The 18,683-nt window shown below is 50.9% G+C and overlaps 8 protein-coding genes across 8 annotated transcripts; 4 read left to right on the forward strand and 4 right to left on the reverse strand.

The window, feature by feature from the left end:
• Window positions 1–38: 38 nt before the first annotated feature.
• Window positions 39–878, forward strand: N7468_007646 (uncharacterized protein; the record flags this gene model as incomplete). The annotated part of the gene is made up of 1 exon (XM_058476942.1): window positions 39–878. One exon carries the CDS (start codon window positions 39–41, stop codon window positions 876–878), a length of 840 nt encoding a protein of 279 aa, XP_058329832.1.
• A 1,483-nt stretch (window positions 879–2,361) lies between these two features.
• On the reverse strand, window positions 2,362–3,791 carry N7468_007647 (glycoside hydrolase family 16 protein; the record flags this gene model as incomplete). The annotated part of the gene is made up of 3 exons (XM_058476943.1): window positions 2,362–2,459; window positions 2,916–3,360; window positions 3,426–3,791. The coding sequence occupies 3 exons, from the start codon at window positions 3,789–3,791 to the stop codon at window positions 2,362–2,364; spliced, it is 909 nt and encodes a 302-aa protein (XP_058329833.1).
• Window positions 3,792–5,882: 2,091 nt separating this feature from the next.
• agdC (putative alpha-glucosidase) lies at window positions 5,883–8,886 on the reverse strand (the record flags this gene model as incomplete). Its single annotated transcript, XM_058476944.1, has 6 exons — window positions 5,883–6,816; window positions 6,882–7,473; window positions 7,532–7,603; window positions 7,705–7,948; window positions 8,020–8,621; window positions 8,676–8,886. The coding sequence occupies 6 exons, from the start codon at window positions 8,884–8,886 to the stop codon at window positions 5,883–5,885; spliced, it is 2,655 nt and encodes an 884-aa protein (XP_058329834.1).
• A 577-nt stretch (window positions 8,887–9,463) lies between these two features.
• Window positions 9,464–10,966, reverse strand: N7468_007649 (acyltransferase family protein; the record flags this gene model as incomplete). The annotated part of the gene is made up of 2 exons (XM_058476945.1): window positions 9,464–10,794; window positions 10,870–10,966. 2 exons carry the CDS (start codon window positions 10,964–10,966, stop codon window positions 9,464–9,466), a joined length of 1,428 nt encoding a protein of 475 aa, XP_058329835.1.
• A 359-nt stretch (window positions 10,967–11,325) lies between these two features.
• On the reverse strand, window positions 11,326–11,946 carry N7468_007650 (HAD family hydrolase; the record flags this gene model as incomplete). The annotated part of the gene is made up of 1 exon (XM_058476946.1): window positions 11,326–11,946. One exon carries the CDS (start codon window positions 11,944–11,946, stop codon window positions 11,326–11,328), a length of 621 nt encoding a protein of 206 aa, XP_058329836.1.
• Window positions 11,947–12,470: 524 nt separating this feature from the next.
• Window positions 12,471–14,335, forward strand: N7468_007651 (Zn(II)2Cys6 transcription factor; the record flags this gene model as incomplete). Its single annotated transcript, XM_058476947.1, has 2 exons — window positions 12,471–12,566; window positions 12,620–14,335. 2 exons carry the CDS (start codon window positions 12,471–12,473, stop codon window positions 14,333–14,335), a joined length of 1,812 nt encoding a protein of 603 aa, XP_058329837.1.
• Window positions 14,336–14,896: 561 nt separating this feature from the next.
• On the forward strand, window positions 14,897–15,738 carry N7468_007652 (F1F0 ATP synthase subunit g; the record flags this gene model as incomplete). The annotated part of the gene is made up of 3 exons (XM_058476948.1): window positions 14,897–15,134; window positions 15,345–15,429; window positions 15,495–15,738. 3 exons carry the CDS (start codon window positions 14,897–14,899, stop codon window positions 15,736–15,738), a joined length of 567 nt encoding a protein of 188 aa, XP_058329838.1.
• A 526-nt stretch (window positions 15,739–16,264) lies between these two features.
• rok1 (RNA-dependent ATPase ROK1) lies at window positions 16,265–18,434 on the forward strand (the record flags this gene model as incomplete). The annotated part of the gene is made up of 2 exons (XM_058476949.1): window positions 16,265–16,707; window positions 16,739–18,434. The coding sequence occupies 2 exons, from the start codon at window positions 16,265–16,267 to the stop codon at window positions 18,432–18,434; spliced, it is 2,139 nt and encodes a 712-aa protein (XP_058329839.1).
• Between the last annotated feature and the right edge of the window lie 249 nt (window positions 18,435–18,683).

Below are 18,683 nucleotides of genomic sequence, written 5' to 3' on the forward strand. Positions count from 1 at the left end.
AGAGTGTTACAGATCTCAAGGATGAGATGGCGACTTCAATGGATGGAGATATACCCACTGATTTCTGCAGCGATGAAACTTCTACGGACGAAGAGGGTGAGCTTGATTCTTCCACAGAGCAAGAGGACCTCGGGGGCAGCGAAGGAGAGCCTACAGATAACCACGAGGTTATCTCAATTGACGATAATGCTTCCACGAAGGAAGATGCCTCCGCTAACGCCGACGATGCTTCCATGGAAAGCGACTCTTGCACGGAGCCAGGAAGCATCCTGTACACGGACGACGAGTCTACCGAAAGAAGCGACGATGTCTCCACATATTGCGCAGATTATTCATACAGCGAAGCCTCCGCCACAGAGACCGAGGGAAGTGGAGACGAGACCTGTGCTGTCAGCACCAAGGGTTCATTCCAAGACATCGCAAGACCCACAGCCACAAAAGCCTATTATGACCGGCTTGTAGATTGGCAGATCGAGAGACATGGCAGGTGGTCTTGGACCTTCCCTCGATGGAGAGACGAAGACGAAATGCGCAGCAATCTGCACATTCTTTCGGCATCCGAACTCCATAGTGGCAGATTATACGGGCGTGGCAACCGAGGCCTCATTCAAAGATACTGCGCGTATGTGACCCAGGGATTTAATTGGGGTCCTCCAGCTGAAGCTCTGATGCATGCGGCTAGGCCTTGGTGCAAAACTATCTCGGTGGAAGCGTGGATGTTATTGGAAGAAACTCGGGAATTGTTGATTTTGATTGAAGACTGGTATTTCAAGCTGTCGCCACAAGAGCAGCGGAAGCTGTCGAAGAACCCTGCGGAGTGGGGTTTCCGTCTCGACGACCAGAGCGTATGGAAACGAGCCTTTGATTTATGTGGGTAAAGAGAAGGGTTTCTACCTGGCATGGTTGGCTTCTTCTTCACAGTTGGGATTTGCTTTAGGATTTGTTTTACAAAGGAAAAGGTGCTAAAGAAAGGGTGCTTGCTTCAAGATCAAGGAAACGCGTTGTTTTGGCGATATTTGCTGTGCTGTTTTCGCAACATATCAACGATATTCATTTTCCATATGGTTCCCTGGCTATCCGGTATCAGTAGCGTGAAAGATTATTTTCATGAGTTCAAGGAACTCTAGTCACGAGGAAATCAAAGTTATTTTAGAAGTCGAGCCAGTAAACCAAGGAAATCAAGGTGCTGTTTCTTGATTTCCGTTCAAAGCTGGGTAGAAGGCGCCTATCTCGTATGAGGATATTGAATCCATTTTTTTGGTACATGTCGCTAAATTTAGTAACAATGGAATAGGTACTGGTACTGCTGATGACCGCCTTCTCCACAGGCCAGGTCACATGCTCTACAAGTAACTGAGTCCTACTCGTACTTATTCCCATAGATCTATTGCCCTCTTTCTCCACTTTTCACGATAATTTTACACTGGCACCACTTGTAGACCTTTAGTCGAAGCGGCCCTAACAACACATACAAGGAGTCCTTCGGCACCTAGACTTCATAATATCCATCTACTTCCATCTTTTACGTCCCACGACTGCTACAGAAGCGGTTCACCCAGTAAAGCACAAACCAATCATAGCCCCAGGAAAAATGGGGCTCAAGACAGCATCTTCGCGACATGATAGGAATGCGTCCACATACACGTACCCTAATAGTCGAGATAACTCCCCTATAGACTTCTTGTGGCAGCGGCTTCAACGCTGCCACAAGAATTTTCCTTTTCATGAAATATAAAACCGGTAGACTTCAGAGCAGCGCAGGCCTCGGCAACGGAACGAACTTGCCCTAAACTTGGATCCATGGATTCTTTGAACTGGGAACACAGAATCCTTCCCAAGGTTGAAACTCAATTGCACTCCCACGTGAATTTGGAACTACCGGGTTGGCCGGCGGGTTTCGCCTCTGTTCTTCTCGAGTTCCGTGAGTCTTGGCTCGCACCTAATGCGCAGTTCGTTACACGGCAGCCGGCTGATGGGATTTTCTGCTGGGCAATCATCTCCCCGAATTTATGGAGCGAGGTGGCTTTGAAGGGAATAATTCATGTAGCCATGGGTTTACGTCGTACGAAACTTATTAAGAAATCGAAGATATTCAAGGAATGAGTTTTGGGATTATCCCAAATCATGATTAATTTTTTCCCCCGAAACAGGAGGTATTCTGCATAAGTACAGTGGGGGATAATGAGGTTCAACCTCTCTGCCCTAGAAAACAAAAAACATATAGACTTAGCAAAAGATACAAGCAAAAGGAGTAAAAACGAGGCATTCATCATTCCCAAAATCCAATCCGGTTCCAGCCCAGGTCGCTTTCATCCGTGAGACATTATTAAATACGTCAAAAAAGAAACGCAATGCACTGTTTTACAGCTGGATGAAAGCACCAACGAGAGCCAAGACAGAAAGAGGGGTGAAGTAGCCAACAACGTTGCTGGTCGCAGCGTTGAAAGTGCCGGAAGGAGCTGCAGCCGAGCCAGAGGCCGAGGCGGATCCAGAGGCAGAGGCAGAGGCAGGCCCAGACCCAGACCCAGAGCTGGTGGAGCTGGCACCGGAGCCGGAGCCGGAGCCAGTAGGACCAGCCCCAGAGTCGGAGCTGGAAGCCGGGCCAGAGGCAGACCAGGAAGCCGAGCTGGAAGCCGAGCTAGAGGCAGAGCTGGCAGCAGGGCTGGTGGTAGGGCTGGAACTGGAAGAGCTGGAAGAGTCGATGGTGGAAGAACCTCCAGTGGTGATGGAGTCAGAAGAAGATGTGGTGATGGTTGCGAGGGTTGTGGGTGTCAGAGTGGTGGTAGGTGCCAGGGTGGTAGTTGCCAGGGTAGTGTGGACAGTGGAGGAGGTAGTGGTGCTTGAAGTGGATTCAATGCTGGAGGTGAAGGTGGAGGTGGCGGAGGGTGAAGTTGTGGAAGGAGGGTCCGACGAACCTGGTGCAGCGCCGTTCAGCTTGATGCTGTCGGAGGAGCCGGAGTTGTCCGTGTAGGTGTAGGACTCGGCGGGATTGGCGTTGTTGATCTTCACAGACTTGACGTACATGCTGAAGGGAGCCTGAGAGTAGTCGGTCTCGCCGCCAGCCCACTCAATAGTACCCTGGCCGTTAGAGGGATCACCACCAGCCCAGATACCAATGCGAATGGTCATAGGGGTCTGGGGGTAGCGAGATCCGCCCTGAGCATCGGCATAGTTCAGCGTACGGACCACGTTGCCGTCAATGGACCAGGTAGTGGCATCCTTCTGCCAGGAAACCTTGTAGGTATGGAAGACCTCCTGAGGAGTGGTGACCGCAGGGTAGGTGGCACGGTCGTAAGTAGAGGTATCGCCCTTGCCGAAGTAGTTGGTCTCAATGGCACCGGTGTTACCGCCCAGAGCTTCCTGTACAAAAGATCAGATACACGATCCGGAAAAGGTGAGTAGAAGGCGTGATGGGTGTTTCTTACCCAATCAATCTCATCCAAGTCATCCGACTCGAACACGAGACTGCTGACGATACCAGTGCCGGGAGCACTCTTCATGACAATCTCAATGTCGCCATAGAAGATGTTGAACTTGGACTGGATGGTTGGCGCGTCACCCCGCTTGGCGATGGTGAAAACGGCACCATTAGAGCCGGTGGTGACCGTTCCTGCGGTGGTCTCCCACTGACTAGGATCGATGGATTGAGTGAAGTCGAAGTCCAGAGTCGACTCGGTGGAGCCGGGGTCCGCAGGGCACGTCTTGTCGAGAGGGTTGCAGTTGGTGTATGTCTGCGCAGAGACCTGGCCAACAGCCAGAGCTGCGGCAAGGAGCTTCAGAGAGGCATGCATTATACTGAAGAGAAACCAAACGACCAAACGACCAAACGATGGGGAGGGAGAAGAAGGTGGGATGAGAGGGTAAACGAAAGTGTTTGGAAAAAGTTCAGAAAAGTCAGGCAGGACTGTACACTATAAACAACGAGTGGATCACAGCACAGAAGGAACCCCGGGAACGTTCACCATGGGGACCCGTATCTTTTTTATCTATTTTAAACCCATAAATGGCAAAGATGGCACTGCAACGAAGACAGTAGGGAATTCCATTAAGTTTCCGGGGGAGTTAGGCCTAATCGGGATTGATCAGAAAAGGAGGAGGCTGAGATTGGCCAGGGGTGGAGTCCTTTCATTGGGGCTTCCTCAGCCGAGCAGCTTTCTGATTGGCTTCCTGTGAGGCAACTGGGACCATCTGCCTCCACTTGACTACGCAAACGCCACAGGGGATGTACGCAGTAGAGGGCGGAGTGGAGCCATCAATGGAGTGGAGCCATGAGCTGCTGGGGAACTGAGACATTGGGAGCCACGTTTGGAGTAAATACGGACCCTACTGCATACTGCGTACACATTCGTCCAGGGACTCCTTGAGCCCTTGGCCAGAAAGTTCCAACAGCATCTCCTTGGGGCGCGCAAATCTCAAACGTCAGATATACCCACTCAGGAGATAGAAACTGCCAGGAGAGAAAAGGATCGTCCGGGATGATCGGCCGATCATGTCACAGGCTTGCGTTGGCCTGACCTTGGCCTTCCGCTGACGGAGATGTATGGAGGGGTATGGAGGGCGTATGAGGGGGAGTTGCGAGGTGGGAAGTGCAAGCGGGCGGAGTGTACGGGACGCGTATCGGTACCGTACGGTCAGGATGACTCGAAGCGTGAACATGCGCTGGCCCCACAGGCAGAACCTTTTTCGTTCACAAGCGAAATCCACCGCTTCGTGATCGCGAACAAGCAACCGCCCCACCCTTTCTACCTCAATTCGTCCGATTCCAGACAGCCTGAAACCCTTCCGGCGAATGAGAGCCTGGTCCTTATCTATCATTGTGATCCTTGTGTACCTGTGTCTACACGCCTCGCAGTATGAGGCATCACTTGTACCGGTTGTACCTGTTGTGCTCTTGTCGACCACGTCATGAGAGATCCAATTCAGGGGCTCGAAATTAATCTGTTATTCATATTATCTCATGGGCTTACGCCCTCCCCTACCTTAGGGAGCTTTCCTAGCCCACCGTACTCCATATATAGATTAAGGGAAGTTAATCCCATATCACATGAGGGGGGGTAACGGACCTTGGAAGCCGTCCGGTCGCTTACCTTTGTCAGGTCTGAACCTCCGGCCCGTGCCCCTAGTGGTGGTGCTAGTCACTTAGGGCTTAGGTGCGGACGATAATGCCACCGTCCACTGCGCCCCCCCCCCCCCCGGGCCTTTTATACGAAACTAGCGTCTATCAGACGACTAGTCATGCTTTGCAGGGGGCCCCGGCCACCCCTCGAGAAGGCTGGGAGCCGATACTCCCGGTTCTTCGCTCCTATCACGAGAGTATGGAGTACTCCGTACGATTTAATTTGCACAGATGACGAGTAATGAAATCAATAAAGTAATAACACCAGCCCCCTCGCGTCTCATGAGTCCAATCAATTTCCCCGCCCAGCCCAATCAACCCGTCCGTGCTCAATTAGTGGGATTCAATGCAGGAACACAAATGCTTGGCCCCGTGGGATGCCCAATTCTCCTGATAGGAGAGGCAACGGCAGCCCGGTTTCACTTTCTACCCGCCCGAGGGAAGTTACTCTGTGTGGTTACATGTCTTGGATAGATTTAACCGCAATCCTTTTGTTTTCTCATTGCTTTCTTTTCCTTGTTCGAATACGCATAGGCCCCCGTAAAGCGCTCGTGCAGAAGCTAGTGAATGCTGATCCCGCCTGAAAAGAGGTGGGCGCTCTAATTTTAGCCGGTCGCAAAGAGATGGGGAAAACCTCCGAAATTTCACATGTCCGGAAGTAAGACAAAGCAAAGCGAAATAGCTGAGTAGATCATAAGGAAACACACGGCTTGTGGAAATCAGGATAGGGAAAATGAACTAATTCGATGCAAAAATGAGTCCTCTGTCAGAGCTCGATCTCGGCCGGTCCCGTTAGCTCAAGTTGCGTGGGCTTGACGCTTTGGCGGTCTGCGTTACTGCGGCGACCCTGGGATTGACCCAACAAGGTGATTGACTCGACCAACACGCCCGCCTTGTAGCCAAACTTGCCGCCAATATGCAATGTGCCATTCTTGTATTGGAAGGTCACGAGGGACGTCGTATTCGGCACAATCGACTCTCCGTCGTCGAGGTACAACTCGCCCGTCGCGCTGCCATCCAGTCCCGGCGCAACCAGCAACTCAAAGTTGCGCCGCCGTAGCTCTGCCGTGGTCTGTGCGGGTCCGGTGCTCCCTTTGCCTTCGATCCGTAGCGGAATCACGTATCCACCACGTATATGCACAGGGATGTCGGTAAGGTGGATGTCAGCCAGCGTGATGTTAGCGCTATGCCCACGCAACGGCTTGTGCGTGTAGAAGTCATAGAAGATGTCGTCGGGGAAGTACGCTGTGACCGACGTCTGACCCTTGTCATGCACGGGCGAAATCAGCAGTGCGTCGCCGTAGAAGAACTGGAGCTGGTTGTCGAACGTGTTCGCGTCGTGCGGGTAGACGTAGAACAGTGGCTGCAGGAAAGGCTCGCCTGTCTGCGTCTGCCGCCAGAATGCAGTATACAGGTAGTCGAGGAGGCGATACCGCGTGTCGATGCTTTTGCGGGCTGCAGCGGCCACGGTGGGCCAGCGGTAGAATTCCTGCGGGATGCTGCCTAGCGCGTTGTGGTTGCGGTAGAAAGGGTAGAATGCGCCCAGAGTCGCCCAGCGAGCGCATAGCTCCTCAGTTGTGTTGCCGCCGTAACCACAGACGTCGGATCCTACCATTGGGATTTGGAAGATTGAGGCGAAGGCGAGCATCTGTGCAATTGAAATGCGATACATCTCCCACTCGCTCAGGTTATCCCCAAGCCTGCGAAGGTCAGCAAACACATACCCCAGGTAAAATGACCAAGGAGTGTGGATGGTTGAACTCACCAGTGGCCAACATGGGCACCGGCACCTGCAAAGGTGCTTCGCGTAATCACAAGAGGCCGCAGTCCAGGACGACGATGGAGCATAGCCTTGCGAGAAGCACTGCTCATCATGGTACCGTAGATATTATGAACATCGTACTCCGCATAGCCCTTCCCAGCGTGAACAATGTCCGTTCGGATTGTCTTATTGCTGAGAGAGCCTGCGGCGTTGGCGATCTGATACTGCGGGTTAAGAAGGTCCCTTCCGGCTATCCCAGTCTTGCATCCCTTGCCGGAGTCACGACGCCGTATCAGAGATCGTGTGGACGTATTTGACCCTTGTGGTTGGAAGTCTGCAGGAAAACCTGGCAGAGGGCGCGGCGGAGAGCGAACAGGTGGCGGCGCAGGTGGCAGGTCGGCTTCCTCTGCGTAGCTATAAGCGTCTTCGCAAGGGTCAGGACAGAAGTTAGAAGCTTCGTTCATGTCTATCCATAATCCGTCGATATCAACGCCACCCTCGGGGTTGAAGAATTGGTAAAATAGTTCGTTCCAATACCCCTGGGTCTTGGAGTTAAACCAGTCAGGCCATACCGTCACACCGGGCCAGACCGCGCCTGAATTATGATAATTCATCAATGTTCATCTATGGATGTTGAGGAAAACATGAGATACCTTTGTAGAAAGCTCCGGAGACATCGGTTAGGAATATACTATCATTGCTCCCCTGGTTGTACGCGTGGTTATCTGCAAGAGCAGGGGTTAGAGATGTTGAGAAGAGTCTTTGTTGTAGTTGAGAGATTGAAAGTAACCCTCAACCGATACATGAAAAAGTAACATGGACATACCGCTGTAGCTGATCGCAGGGTCGACCATAAGAATGTAGTGCTGATCATGGGCCTGAAGGTATTTGACAAGCTCGCGCATGCGACTAGGAGGAAACCGCTTAGGGTCTAATGTGAAGGTCTTGCGGGCATCCATGTAATCAATGTCAGTCCACATGGTCTCCAGTGGAATCCGGGCCTGGCTGTAATTGTAAACCACTTCAGCCACTTCAAAGACATCTCGGTATCCGTATCGGCAGTTGTGGAGCTTCATATAATTAGTCGATTTAATCCTTGATCTTGACGCGAAAACTTGCATAAATCAAAAGCAAAACTTACCCCAAAGGCCCAATAGCTCTGCATGGCAGGGAAGCCAACAACTTCTGCGTATTGTTTGCCGACTTCTTTGGGAGTCGGACCTGCCAGGAAATACAAGTCTATGACTCCACCCTGTGTGTTGTACTCGATATACTGGCGGCCATCGTCAGATTCATCGATTTTGATGTCCATGCCATTTGAATTCAAGAAGAATACGCCATGAGTACCGACAGACCCGCGATGGTCAACATATACAGGATGGGAACCGTATAGGTTGCTCTTGGGTGGAATCCCATAAGCATCGCGATTCCACAGGGTTCGTGTGTAATTGACGCGGGGTAAGCGCAGCGAATCACTGTGTTCACCCAACCCGTAAATGTTTGGGTTCTCAGGGATCCAAGTACGCAAGTTCAGGTATTGTGTCTCGAAAATCAACTTGTTTCCCGAGGTATCGAAAAGTACCTCTTCACCCCGCTTCACCTTGAAGCTGAAAGGGCTGCGTTCGTAAGTGAACTGAATTTTCCGGTCGCGATGTTCCATTGTGGACGGACGAGGAAGGACAGATTCAGGGACCTGGTAGACTGCCTCATCTGGGTCGAATATGAGGACATGAAGGCGATTCTCTGAAGCTATCCAGTTAAAGTTTGTATATTAAGAGAGAAAGTTTCCTTGCTTGCCTGTTTGGTGCTCCACGAGTAACTTCAGGTTCGGCAAGTCAGAGCTGAATAGATCACAGGAGTCCCCCAATAAGCGGAGGTCCACCTCTAGTGAGCCATCTTGCTCGTTCACATTGATAGCCTCATAACCAGGACACTGTTCAGGGCCCTTCGCGTATACTGTGGAGAACACAGCACCCACGAGGGTCATCAGGAACAGCGTCCACTGCATATTGAAAACTCGACCAGCTGATGAGCCAGATAAAACGGTTCGGGAATTGGAGGAGATGGTGTGTGTGTAGAATGTTAAGGGGAGACAAGTGAGACCGTCGGTGGTCTATAAGAATTTTTCCATCCAGGCAACCAACCAATGCTTCAACTTGGACATGGACAACCCCGCTAAGCTGAGCTATGCGATCTCTTTTTCCTTGTTTGCGTACCCCGGTCAAACATCAACATGATAGTCAAACATTAGACATCCAGTGAGCTCAATCTCATTACACGCCAAGAGAGACGAACTACTACCCTCTCAGGTTGTGTATAGCACTATCGAGGAACAAGATACTCGCGGGGTTGATGGGGCTCAGGCCGCAATGCGAGATCAAGTTTTAGGCAATACTGTCGCTGTACAGAGACACCCCTGCGATCATATGGTGTGATCTTAGAGTATCATCCCGAGGCGCGGGGGGGTCCTGCCCCGCACGATGATTGCTGACTACTTTTGGGCTTTTGAAAATGATGCAAATTGTTAATGGAAGCTCGAGGAGAAGCAAAGAATAGACCGAAAATGAGAATCGATTATCGTAGATCTATCGAAAACTAAGCCATCGATCCACCCTCTTCGCAAGGGCCACGCACCTATTATCTACATGAATCGTATAGTAATGCGCCGCAACTATAGTGACTACTCCCAGGACAGCACCCGTGATGTACCAAGTGAGGTAAAACGCAAATGGATCGGCTCCTGAAGCCTGTCCACTGTTTTCATACTGACTTCCGCTCAGTATGAGATATACGAAGTTGCGGAATGGGTTCCTCCATAGTTGATAGATCGTCTCATGAAGCAGATACAGGGCGAAGGATATTTTACCCAGATACTGGACTGGCCGCGTCGTAAGAGGCCTTTGTAAGGTTGGGAACTCGCCGATCGCATATACAAGCATGGCGGATCCGATGGACTTCCAACACCAGTGATAGATATGCCATTTGTCCTTCCAGCGAGATGGATGCAAGGCAGAGAGAAATTGGTACCCAGGAGGTAAGATGCCATCGCTTCCCAGACAAAGCAGGTAGTATCCCAGCACGAACGTCAACGCTTTTGCCAGGCGGGACAAAATGAGCTTCTTGTTTTTCATTCGAATTCTCCCAAATCGGCGACCTGGTCCGAAATGCCCTAATGTACCAGGGAAGGCAACGGTCGAATTATGGCTACCGTCAAACTCTGCCATTTCCAGTTCAGCATTAGATTGCTCGCCGGAATTGGCAGTGGCAGACACCGCTCTTTGCGCCAGCCAGAGGCCCCAGATGAAACCAAAAGTATCCCAGTTGCCATACCAAATGAAAAATCCACCAATCACGGGAAGCACATACAGCTTCAACTTCATGCGCCACGTGGAAAGCCCAGTAATGAGAAGATAGACCACATTTGATCCTCTGAATTCAAGAGGCATAGTCCATAGTTGACCATTCAGGCCCCCGGGCGGCTCGAAAGCAACAATATTGATGTTTTGGGCCATATAGTTGAGCAAATACTTGACATGAGCCCATGGTGCCGATAGGGGGCGGGGCAGTTCGGCCACGAGAGCTTCATCGAATTCCCAATGATAAACATTAAGAAAATAGAATAGCTGTGCAATGCCTGCTGTCACTAGCATAGGAAGATAGATGCGAAACCCCCGCCGCACAATGGCGGATGAGATTCGAGCCAACAAGTTTGGGCTCTTGGGGTCTTTGATTAGGTTGACAGAAATGGCATAGCCGGAGATCACCATGAACAGGGTTACCATCGCATGGGCTGAGAACAAGATCCGAATGGGAGGTAATTGAACCAAGCTGCGGTTTGCCTCCGGTGGATTGGTCCAGAAGGAAACAAAAGGGAACCAGATATTATCCATGAACAGGTGGTCAAAAGCAACAATCCCTGGAAAGGGTTTCAATTAGCATGGAGCGCGCGACGAAACGGTCCAGACATCCAAGAGTGTGACTGCGTACATACCTGCTGCGAGGCCACGAAGGCCATCCAGCCACCGAGTGCGCTCCATCCTCAAGGGATCTGATCTTGGTATCTTCCCCTCGTGAACTTCATCGGGCATCGAACGAGGTCAGACTCGATCTTGAGTTCTTCGGTAAATAATTCAGGCCCACCATCAGCCGCAGGATATCCGTCCAATCAGCGACATCAATTCCTGTATGCTTACCTCTTATGGACTAGCGCTGACCCCTTTAGAAAACTTCTCGTAAACGACGGGATTTTAATAGACTAGGCCAGTTCTGGGGAGCGGGGGGATATTAAGTAGGATCTCTGCGTTTGAAGACGTATCAACACCAAGTCGAATCAAGCAAAGCCAGTTCTCAACATGCGCTTACGTTCCATCAAAAGATCCGCTTCGGATAGTATACATTACACGTGATTCTCTCTACCTCGTATCCTTGGATTGATGCCGAATCCCATTTATAAAAAATGGCTTAAGGCACGATCCAAGGACTTGGCTTCAACCAATGGTGAAGAACCTGGTAAGGCGCGCAACCCGATTCGATTGTGCCAAACAACCTGCATCCCAGATTTTGCAGCTCCCACCACATCGCCATTACTTCCAGCCACAAACAATGCTTCCTCAGCGCTCACCCCCAGAGCAGCCAAGATAGCTCCGTAGGTATTCGGGTGTGGTTTATAGAACCCGACTTCTTCGGCAGTAACAAAAGCATCAAAATCCGTTTCGCATCGAGCAAGAGCCCGACGTCCAAGTCCGATCGAGCAGTTGGAAACTACTCCAAGCTTATAGCCCTTGTCTCTGAGCTCGCTGAGAACAGCCTTCACCTCGGGCCAAGGCTGTAACTGGTCCCAGTCGGCAATCAGTGCCGCCGGCGCTTCTTCAGGTAGACCTACGTCCGCGGCGGAAATTCGAACCAGCTCCTCATACGGCTTGTAAGCGCCACAGCCAAAAGTCAACTCCAGATAGCGGGCTCGCCATCTTCGGCCGTGCTCCGGGTCGTTGTTTGCTGCTGCATTCCAAAGGGTCCAGCTGTCCAGTAGAGCCGTCAGGAGGTCGAATACGACGGCTTTGACAGCCATTGTAGTGAGAGCAAAAAGTAAGCAAATAAAAAGGTTGATGTTAAGTTTCCAAGAAATAGCTCGAGGTTTGCTATCTATATTGTCGGGAGGCAATATGGTTAAATAGACTGGAGAATTATGAACAGTTATACTGGTATGCACGTGGAACGCGCCTCAGGAGCGGGGAGAGTCATTTCACCCAATCATTCTCTTTTCCTGGACCCACACCTTCGCTCTCGTGCACCGAAAAGGGTAAAAGTCGCCATCTCTTCCACGATCCGCAACTGGTATCGAGGTCGTTCATATATTACTTTGCGGATGTGCAAGACGCTTGAAATGAATTTCAAGCAGACATCGAACCAGACAGATTCTATATCTCTATGCTCAAGGCACAAGGCACGAGGATCTCATTGACAGCCTGAGGAATCTTGGAAGCCAGCATACAAGCGCTGGCTACAATTCTGTTGTCGGCGCTCATATTTTCGGGTCTGATCAAAAAAAGGGAACCCCAGGTGTATTTCTAGTATTTACCAATACAATTGGGAATGGCCATGTATGAGCCGCCTCCACCCAGGCAGAAACAGACCAATATCACCCGTACCCGCTCGGGCTGCAAGGAATGTAGAAAGCGCCACGTCAAGGTAAGTATAGCGAGCTACCCATCCGGCCACGAGATGAGGCTAACATCTGATAGTGTGATGAAGGAAAGCCTGCGTGTGGAGCATGCGTACGCAGGAATAAGACATGCGAAGCATGGGAGGCAGGCTACCACTTTCGCAATGTCTCTCTATCAAGCGAGACCATGGCGGTCGCTCTCAATTCGGCCAAACCACGAAAGGTGGTCTGGAAAGAGCTTCGAATAAAGTCCGAGTCCCCAAATAAGAGACAGTGGCCTGCACCTCGCAAAAGGCATGATAAACGCGAAGAGTCGATCGCAAATGAGCATGCGAGCCTTAAGAGCATACCACCGGTGGGCGCTTTATCCCAATCTTCGTCGCCTTCAAGTTCCACCTCCTCGCCAACACCTTCCCTGACAAATTTCGACATTGTGAGATCTTTGAACCGCTCTGAGAATGAGACATTCTACTTAACTCACTGGGATTCCTCATGTTCGGGCGCCTTGGATCATTTCTTTCAGGAGATGACATTCATCAATGATAACTGCCTCCCTTTGAAACATGCTATCCTGGCGTTATCGGCGTGCAATATGAGTCGACTTTGGCCTGAGAATGGCTCATCCCTCTCCGCGCCAAATTCGTTTAGACCCCATGGGCATCACCAAACTGCTGGCCAGTCATATTATACCTCTGCTGTGAGTCAGGTTGCCAGAATCATCAGCAACCTCAACCAACAAAGCCCAATTTATACTCTTGCGGTCCTGGTGATCTTCTGCTACATTGAAGCTTCGATGGGGACCTTCACTGGATTTGCCTGCCATGCAGACGGTATTGAAACATTCTTCCAGATTAACTGCGTGGTTCTCTCAACGGACATCGGTCACCGTCTATATGGGGCCTACTTACTCTCGAAGTATCAGAACTGGTGGCGAAGACAAAATTTCACCTCATTTTACTTACAACGCAACCAACCGTCGTTGAGGTTGTCTGAAGATATTGTGGACATCCTCCGCTCCATTGATGCCAAAAGGGCCCTAATGACATCGATCTTGTGTGAGTTGTATCGTCTCAACACAATAGGTCTTCTCCAGATATGGGAAAGCCGTCATAAAGAGCTAGATGTATCGATCGATAGCCTGCTACTTTCCTTGGACATTGAATCTAAGAGGCTCGATGACTGGGAAGCAAAGCTCTCACCAGGAGACCTCCCAAGTGAATCTCCAACCAGCTTCGAGATAGCTGGAGATGGCCATCACAGTGTGTTAGTGTTTGGTTCTCATTGGGCCGCAATGAACTACGCCTACTATATTGCCGCTCGAATCATGCATTGCCTCGAGCCTCATCCAGGAACGGAGGAAATTATCCGTCACTGGATGACAATATTAGTCCGTTTAGTGGCTGGCCTTGATACGCAGGAATGCATTTCAAAGAATGTCTATTCAATCGGAATATCGAGTCTACTTATGGCTTGCGTGCTTCGATGCCAAGATATCTCTATCGGGAGATGGGTGGAGAACTGGCTTCGGGCACTATATCAGCGGACAATACTGGAGGAAGGAAGTTTTCCAGTTGCGCAGGCCCTCGCGACTGTAACGCTCATCAACAAGGAGAGACAACTTGGAAACGAAGTATATGCCATTGGTTTGCCAGAGGATGACGGGGGAGGCTCAGGGAAATATTCTTCATATAACAGTCAGCTTCTGCGTGGTGTCCTAATCAAAGGCAAAAAGAGGGAGACGAAAGAGTTCTTCAGCGTATATAGAGATCTCAAGCTGAACATCTCAAGTCGATAAATAGAATGCTTGTATAGACTTTTTTGCCATGTCCGATACATCTAAATGAGTGCGAAAGTGTGAAAGATCGAAGTCGATCGGCTGGAGTCGTTTTTGGCTAATTGGAGACTATCCCGCTGAACTTTACGTTCTTGAAGAAAGGATCCCTCTGGAAGCTGAGAGGTTCGATACCCAGAGCTGACTTGGTAGTCCCGCCGAAGGACGCAGGTGCCACATTGAAAAAGTATTGCGGGCCATTCACACCTGCTATGCCTCCAAATTATCCTCAGATTTCCGTACTTGGGCCAAACCTATCACTCCAAGTGTTTCACCATTTCTATCCATTGCGTCACTTTGGGCTTCATGGCCCCGAGGGTTTGTTATGAAAATTCAGGCACCGAATCTTCACGTGACTTCCGGTGTTCCGCAAAGTCGGCCCTGAAGTTTCCGAGCAAAGTCTACCCCGTTGTTGCGCCATACGAAACCGCCATTGGTCCTCTTGTCCTTCTCTGCGACTGCACCGGGTGATAATTGCTTGGACCTTGATTTCCGCTCCTTCCCTTCCTCCCAACCTTCTCCAAGATGCCCGCTGCCACCCGTGCCGTCCTGCGCCAATCGCAGTTCCTGACCCGGAGAACCGCCGTCAGACACGCTTCCTCCAGCTCGGAGAAGGCTAGCCAGACTGCTTCCCAGGCCGCTTCCAAGGCCCAGCAGGGTCTATCCAAGGCCACTGCTGCTGCTGGCCCTGCCCTCAACAATGCTGCCTCTGCCCTGCGCAAGATCGGCGGCCCCGTCGGCAAGGTCGTTTCGTTCATCGACGGTAAGACACTCCTTTGCTATGACTTAGTACTGCTGGGGTGGATACAGCCAAGAAGGTCAATTGGGCAGTAGCTGGATCCTCATAGTTATCATGGAGGCACCTTGCCACTCCCCGGACCCTGTTCCTTGGCCGGCCTTGTTTCTTACCTTGATTTAAACGTCCGAACCACCTCTCGTCTGACTGCACTGCTAACGTATTATGCTTCGATAGCCATGATCCCCCCAGCCATCTACTACTCCCGTGTTGGCCTTGAGCTCGGCAAGCTTGTCTTCCGTGGCCAAAAGATGACTCCTCCGTACGTTCGCCCTTGCTGCCCCTCTCAGCCCCAGTTATCTCCATGCTAACATGATCATGCTCCAGCAACTTGGCCACCTTCCAGTCATACTTCCAGCCTCTTATCAACGCTGCCAGCAACCCCGCCACTCTCAAGAACATCAGCCTCCCGTCGCCCCAGAACTTCCTCGCTCGTGTCCGCAACGCCAACGCCAAGGAGATTGCTTTTGTCGGTGTCACTGCCGCGGAAGTAATTGGATTCTTCACCGTTGGTGAGATCATTGGCCGTTTCAATCTGGTCGGCTACCGCGGCGAGGTCTCTCACCACTGAGCAATTGAAAATTAGTCGTCCTTATAACACCATCATATTTCCTTTGTTTCTTGATTTGCGCTGTACTCTGTATGATAGACGATGGGATAAACTGTTGTCTGAGATAGAATCATTTTATTCACAACCAATAGTCTCATTCAAAACACCATCCGCGACCGTTTCCTTCGTCGAACATGGAGGCGAATACACGTAGATCCTATCCACAGCGTCCTCTAAAATGTTGTTCCCTCAAACGCGACTTCCCTCTTCGATAGCCATCCAACTCTCAATGGAATTTTCACTTCCATTCCTCGCACTAGTAGTGCTAGTGTATTACCACTGCTGTGCCCTGAGTCCCCTCGATATCGTCTCCTTTGCGTTCGTCGCTGGAGCTCTTCGCACTCTATCAACTTGGCTCCTCATGTGACATGCCAGGCTTCTTGGCAGTGCCAGTGTTGATTGGTGGAAAGATTTGCGGTGGGGCGAACTTTTTTCCCTTCGCGATTCAAATTATCAAAACTTCAGGTTGTTCAACGCCAACACCAGCATGGACGCATTTAAACTGCTGACGCGGTCCTCAAAACTGAAGCCAGCGGCCTCGAGCTCCCAGCCTGCATCTCGGCTCCCATCAACGGGAAAGGCAGCGCATGCACAGCTATTCCGGTCTGCAGATGCCGACAAGCTCGAGTCTGCGCCAGGCAAAAAAAGAAAGCGAGCGGTTGATAGCACCGAGCAAGATAATGGGGAGGTTACTGCAGACCTGGACTTTTTCCAATCTAACAAGCGCTCCGCTCCAGCTCCGACGGCCCGCTCCAACGAGGACGATGAAGACAAGGACTCCGACGTCGACGAGGCTAATGACGAAGATGCTATGGACGAAGTGCAACGGCGCACTATCCTTAATTCACACAAGATCAAGATAACTGATCTTCGTGACATGGACGATATTCAACCTACAATCCCAGTCAAGGAATCGAAGAAGAAGAAGAAGTCGAAAAAAAGAACAAGCGCCTGTTCTCAGCAAGAAGGAACTGAAGCGTGCCCGTCGCATATATCCACAGCCTTTAGTTTCCTTCAAGGAACTTCGCAGTCGATACAATATCTCGCGACGACTAGCAGAGAATGTTGCGGAACAAGGATTCACGCTGCCCACGGAGATTCAGCTTGGCAGTCTTCCTCTCTTACTCGGCGACTCTTCTATTCCCTCGTCAGAACCGGATCTACTAGCAGTCGCGCCTACAGGGAGCGGCAAAACTCTGTCTTTCATGATTCCTGTCATCAACAAAATTGTTCGCCACCATCACACTCAGCCGGAGGAGAAAGGTATCCTATCGGTCGTCGTGGCACCCACGAAAGAGCTTGCTAGCCAAATAGTTAATGAAGGACGGAAGCTTGTTGCAGGAACCGGCGTTAAAATCACATTGATGAGAAAAGGAATGAAGGTTGTCGACCGCCAGGGCGACAGCGATGCCAACATGCTTGATGAGAATGACGAGGATTCTGCGGAATCGGATGAAGAAGCTGAGCATGAAGGCCTGAAAAAGGGTCAGAACCACGCACCAGTCACCAAAAGCGATATTTTGGTGACCACACCCCTCATGCTGGTGAATTCATTGTCAGAAAATCAGACGACGAGCATGGCGCAATTGCCATTAGTACGAAGCTTGGTGCTGGATGAAGCAGATGTTCTTCTCGACCCCCTTTTCCGGGAGCAAACACTCGATATCTGGCGCTCATGTGTGCATCCTGACTTACGGGTTAGCCTATGGTCCGCTACCATGGGATCCAATGTCGAGGATATCACTCGTGACACCGTCAAAGAGCGCCAGGCATTAAGCGGGAACATGCCGAATCCACACCCGCTGTTACGCTTGGTCGTCGGCCTCAAGGACTCGGCTATTCCCAACATCGACCATCGACTTGTTTACGCAGCTACGGAGCAAGGAAAACTTCTTGGTCTTCGCCAGTTACTTCATCCAGCCGCTGCTTCCGCATCGGACATTCGCCTACGACCTCCATTCCTCATCTTCACCCAAACCATACCCCGAGCGATTGCCTTGCATTCCGAACTGAAATACGACATTCCTGCTGAAGCCGGAGGCTCATCCCGGATCGCCGTGCTCCACTCCGACCTCTCTGACAACCAACGGTCCGATATCATGCGTGAATTCCGCAAGGGCGAGATCTGGATCCTGGTAACAACTGATCTCCTCGCTCGAGGCGTTGATTTCCGCGGCATCAACGGTGTTGTCAATTACGATATCCCCAATTCCGCCGCTGTCTATGTTCATCGCGTAGGCAGAACCGGTCGCGCTGGTCGCGAGGGCGGCATCGCCGTGACATACTACACAAAAGAGGATATTCCGTATGTCAAGAGCATCGCTAATGTGATCGATGCTAGCGAGAAGCTTCGCGGGGGCAAAGGCGACAAGTCTATTCAGAAATGGCTCCTCGATTCGCTGCCCGACCTTTCCAAGAACTCCAAGAAGGAACTCAAGAAACACGGTGTCAAGGCTCGCCAGTCATCAAAGCACGTTGGCAAGGACCAAGACGATGGTAGGAACAAGCGAGCAGCTCGTATTAGCACCAAGAGTGGCTTTGAGCGCCGCATGGAGAACCGGAAGAGGGGTGCTATTGAGGGAAGTCGCAGGAGAAAGGCGGCGGCTGCGGAAGATGGCAATAAGAGCGAGGGCAGCTGGGATGGCCTGGACGATTGACGGCTTACCTGAAGTTCGATACCCCACAAAAAATCCATATAGTTTCGTAAATCTTTTTTTTTTTCCACATGTATGGTTCAGTTCTAGTGGATATTGTTGTGACCAAGTTCAGTTTTCTTGATTTTTAGCCCATTTGGGATTAGTGTGGTATTGGGTTACGGACCCCCTTCGGGATCATGTGCCCACGATTAGTCATTCCGGATTGCCTACCCACTGCGGGAGGCTTCCGCTTCTCTTTACCTGAGTTCT

Source organism: Penicillium chermesinum (genome assembly GCF_028974085.1).
Source record: "Penicillium chermesinum strain IBT 19713 chromosome Unknown utg000005l:1.0-4115287.0:1.0-4118363.0, whole genome shotgun sequence".
Taxonomy (NCBI): Eukaryota; Fungi; Ascomycota; class Eurotiomycetes; order Eurotiales; family Aspergillaceae; genus Penicillium; species Penicillium chermesinum.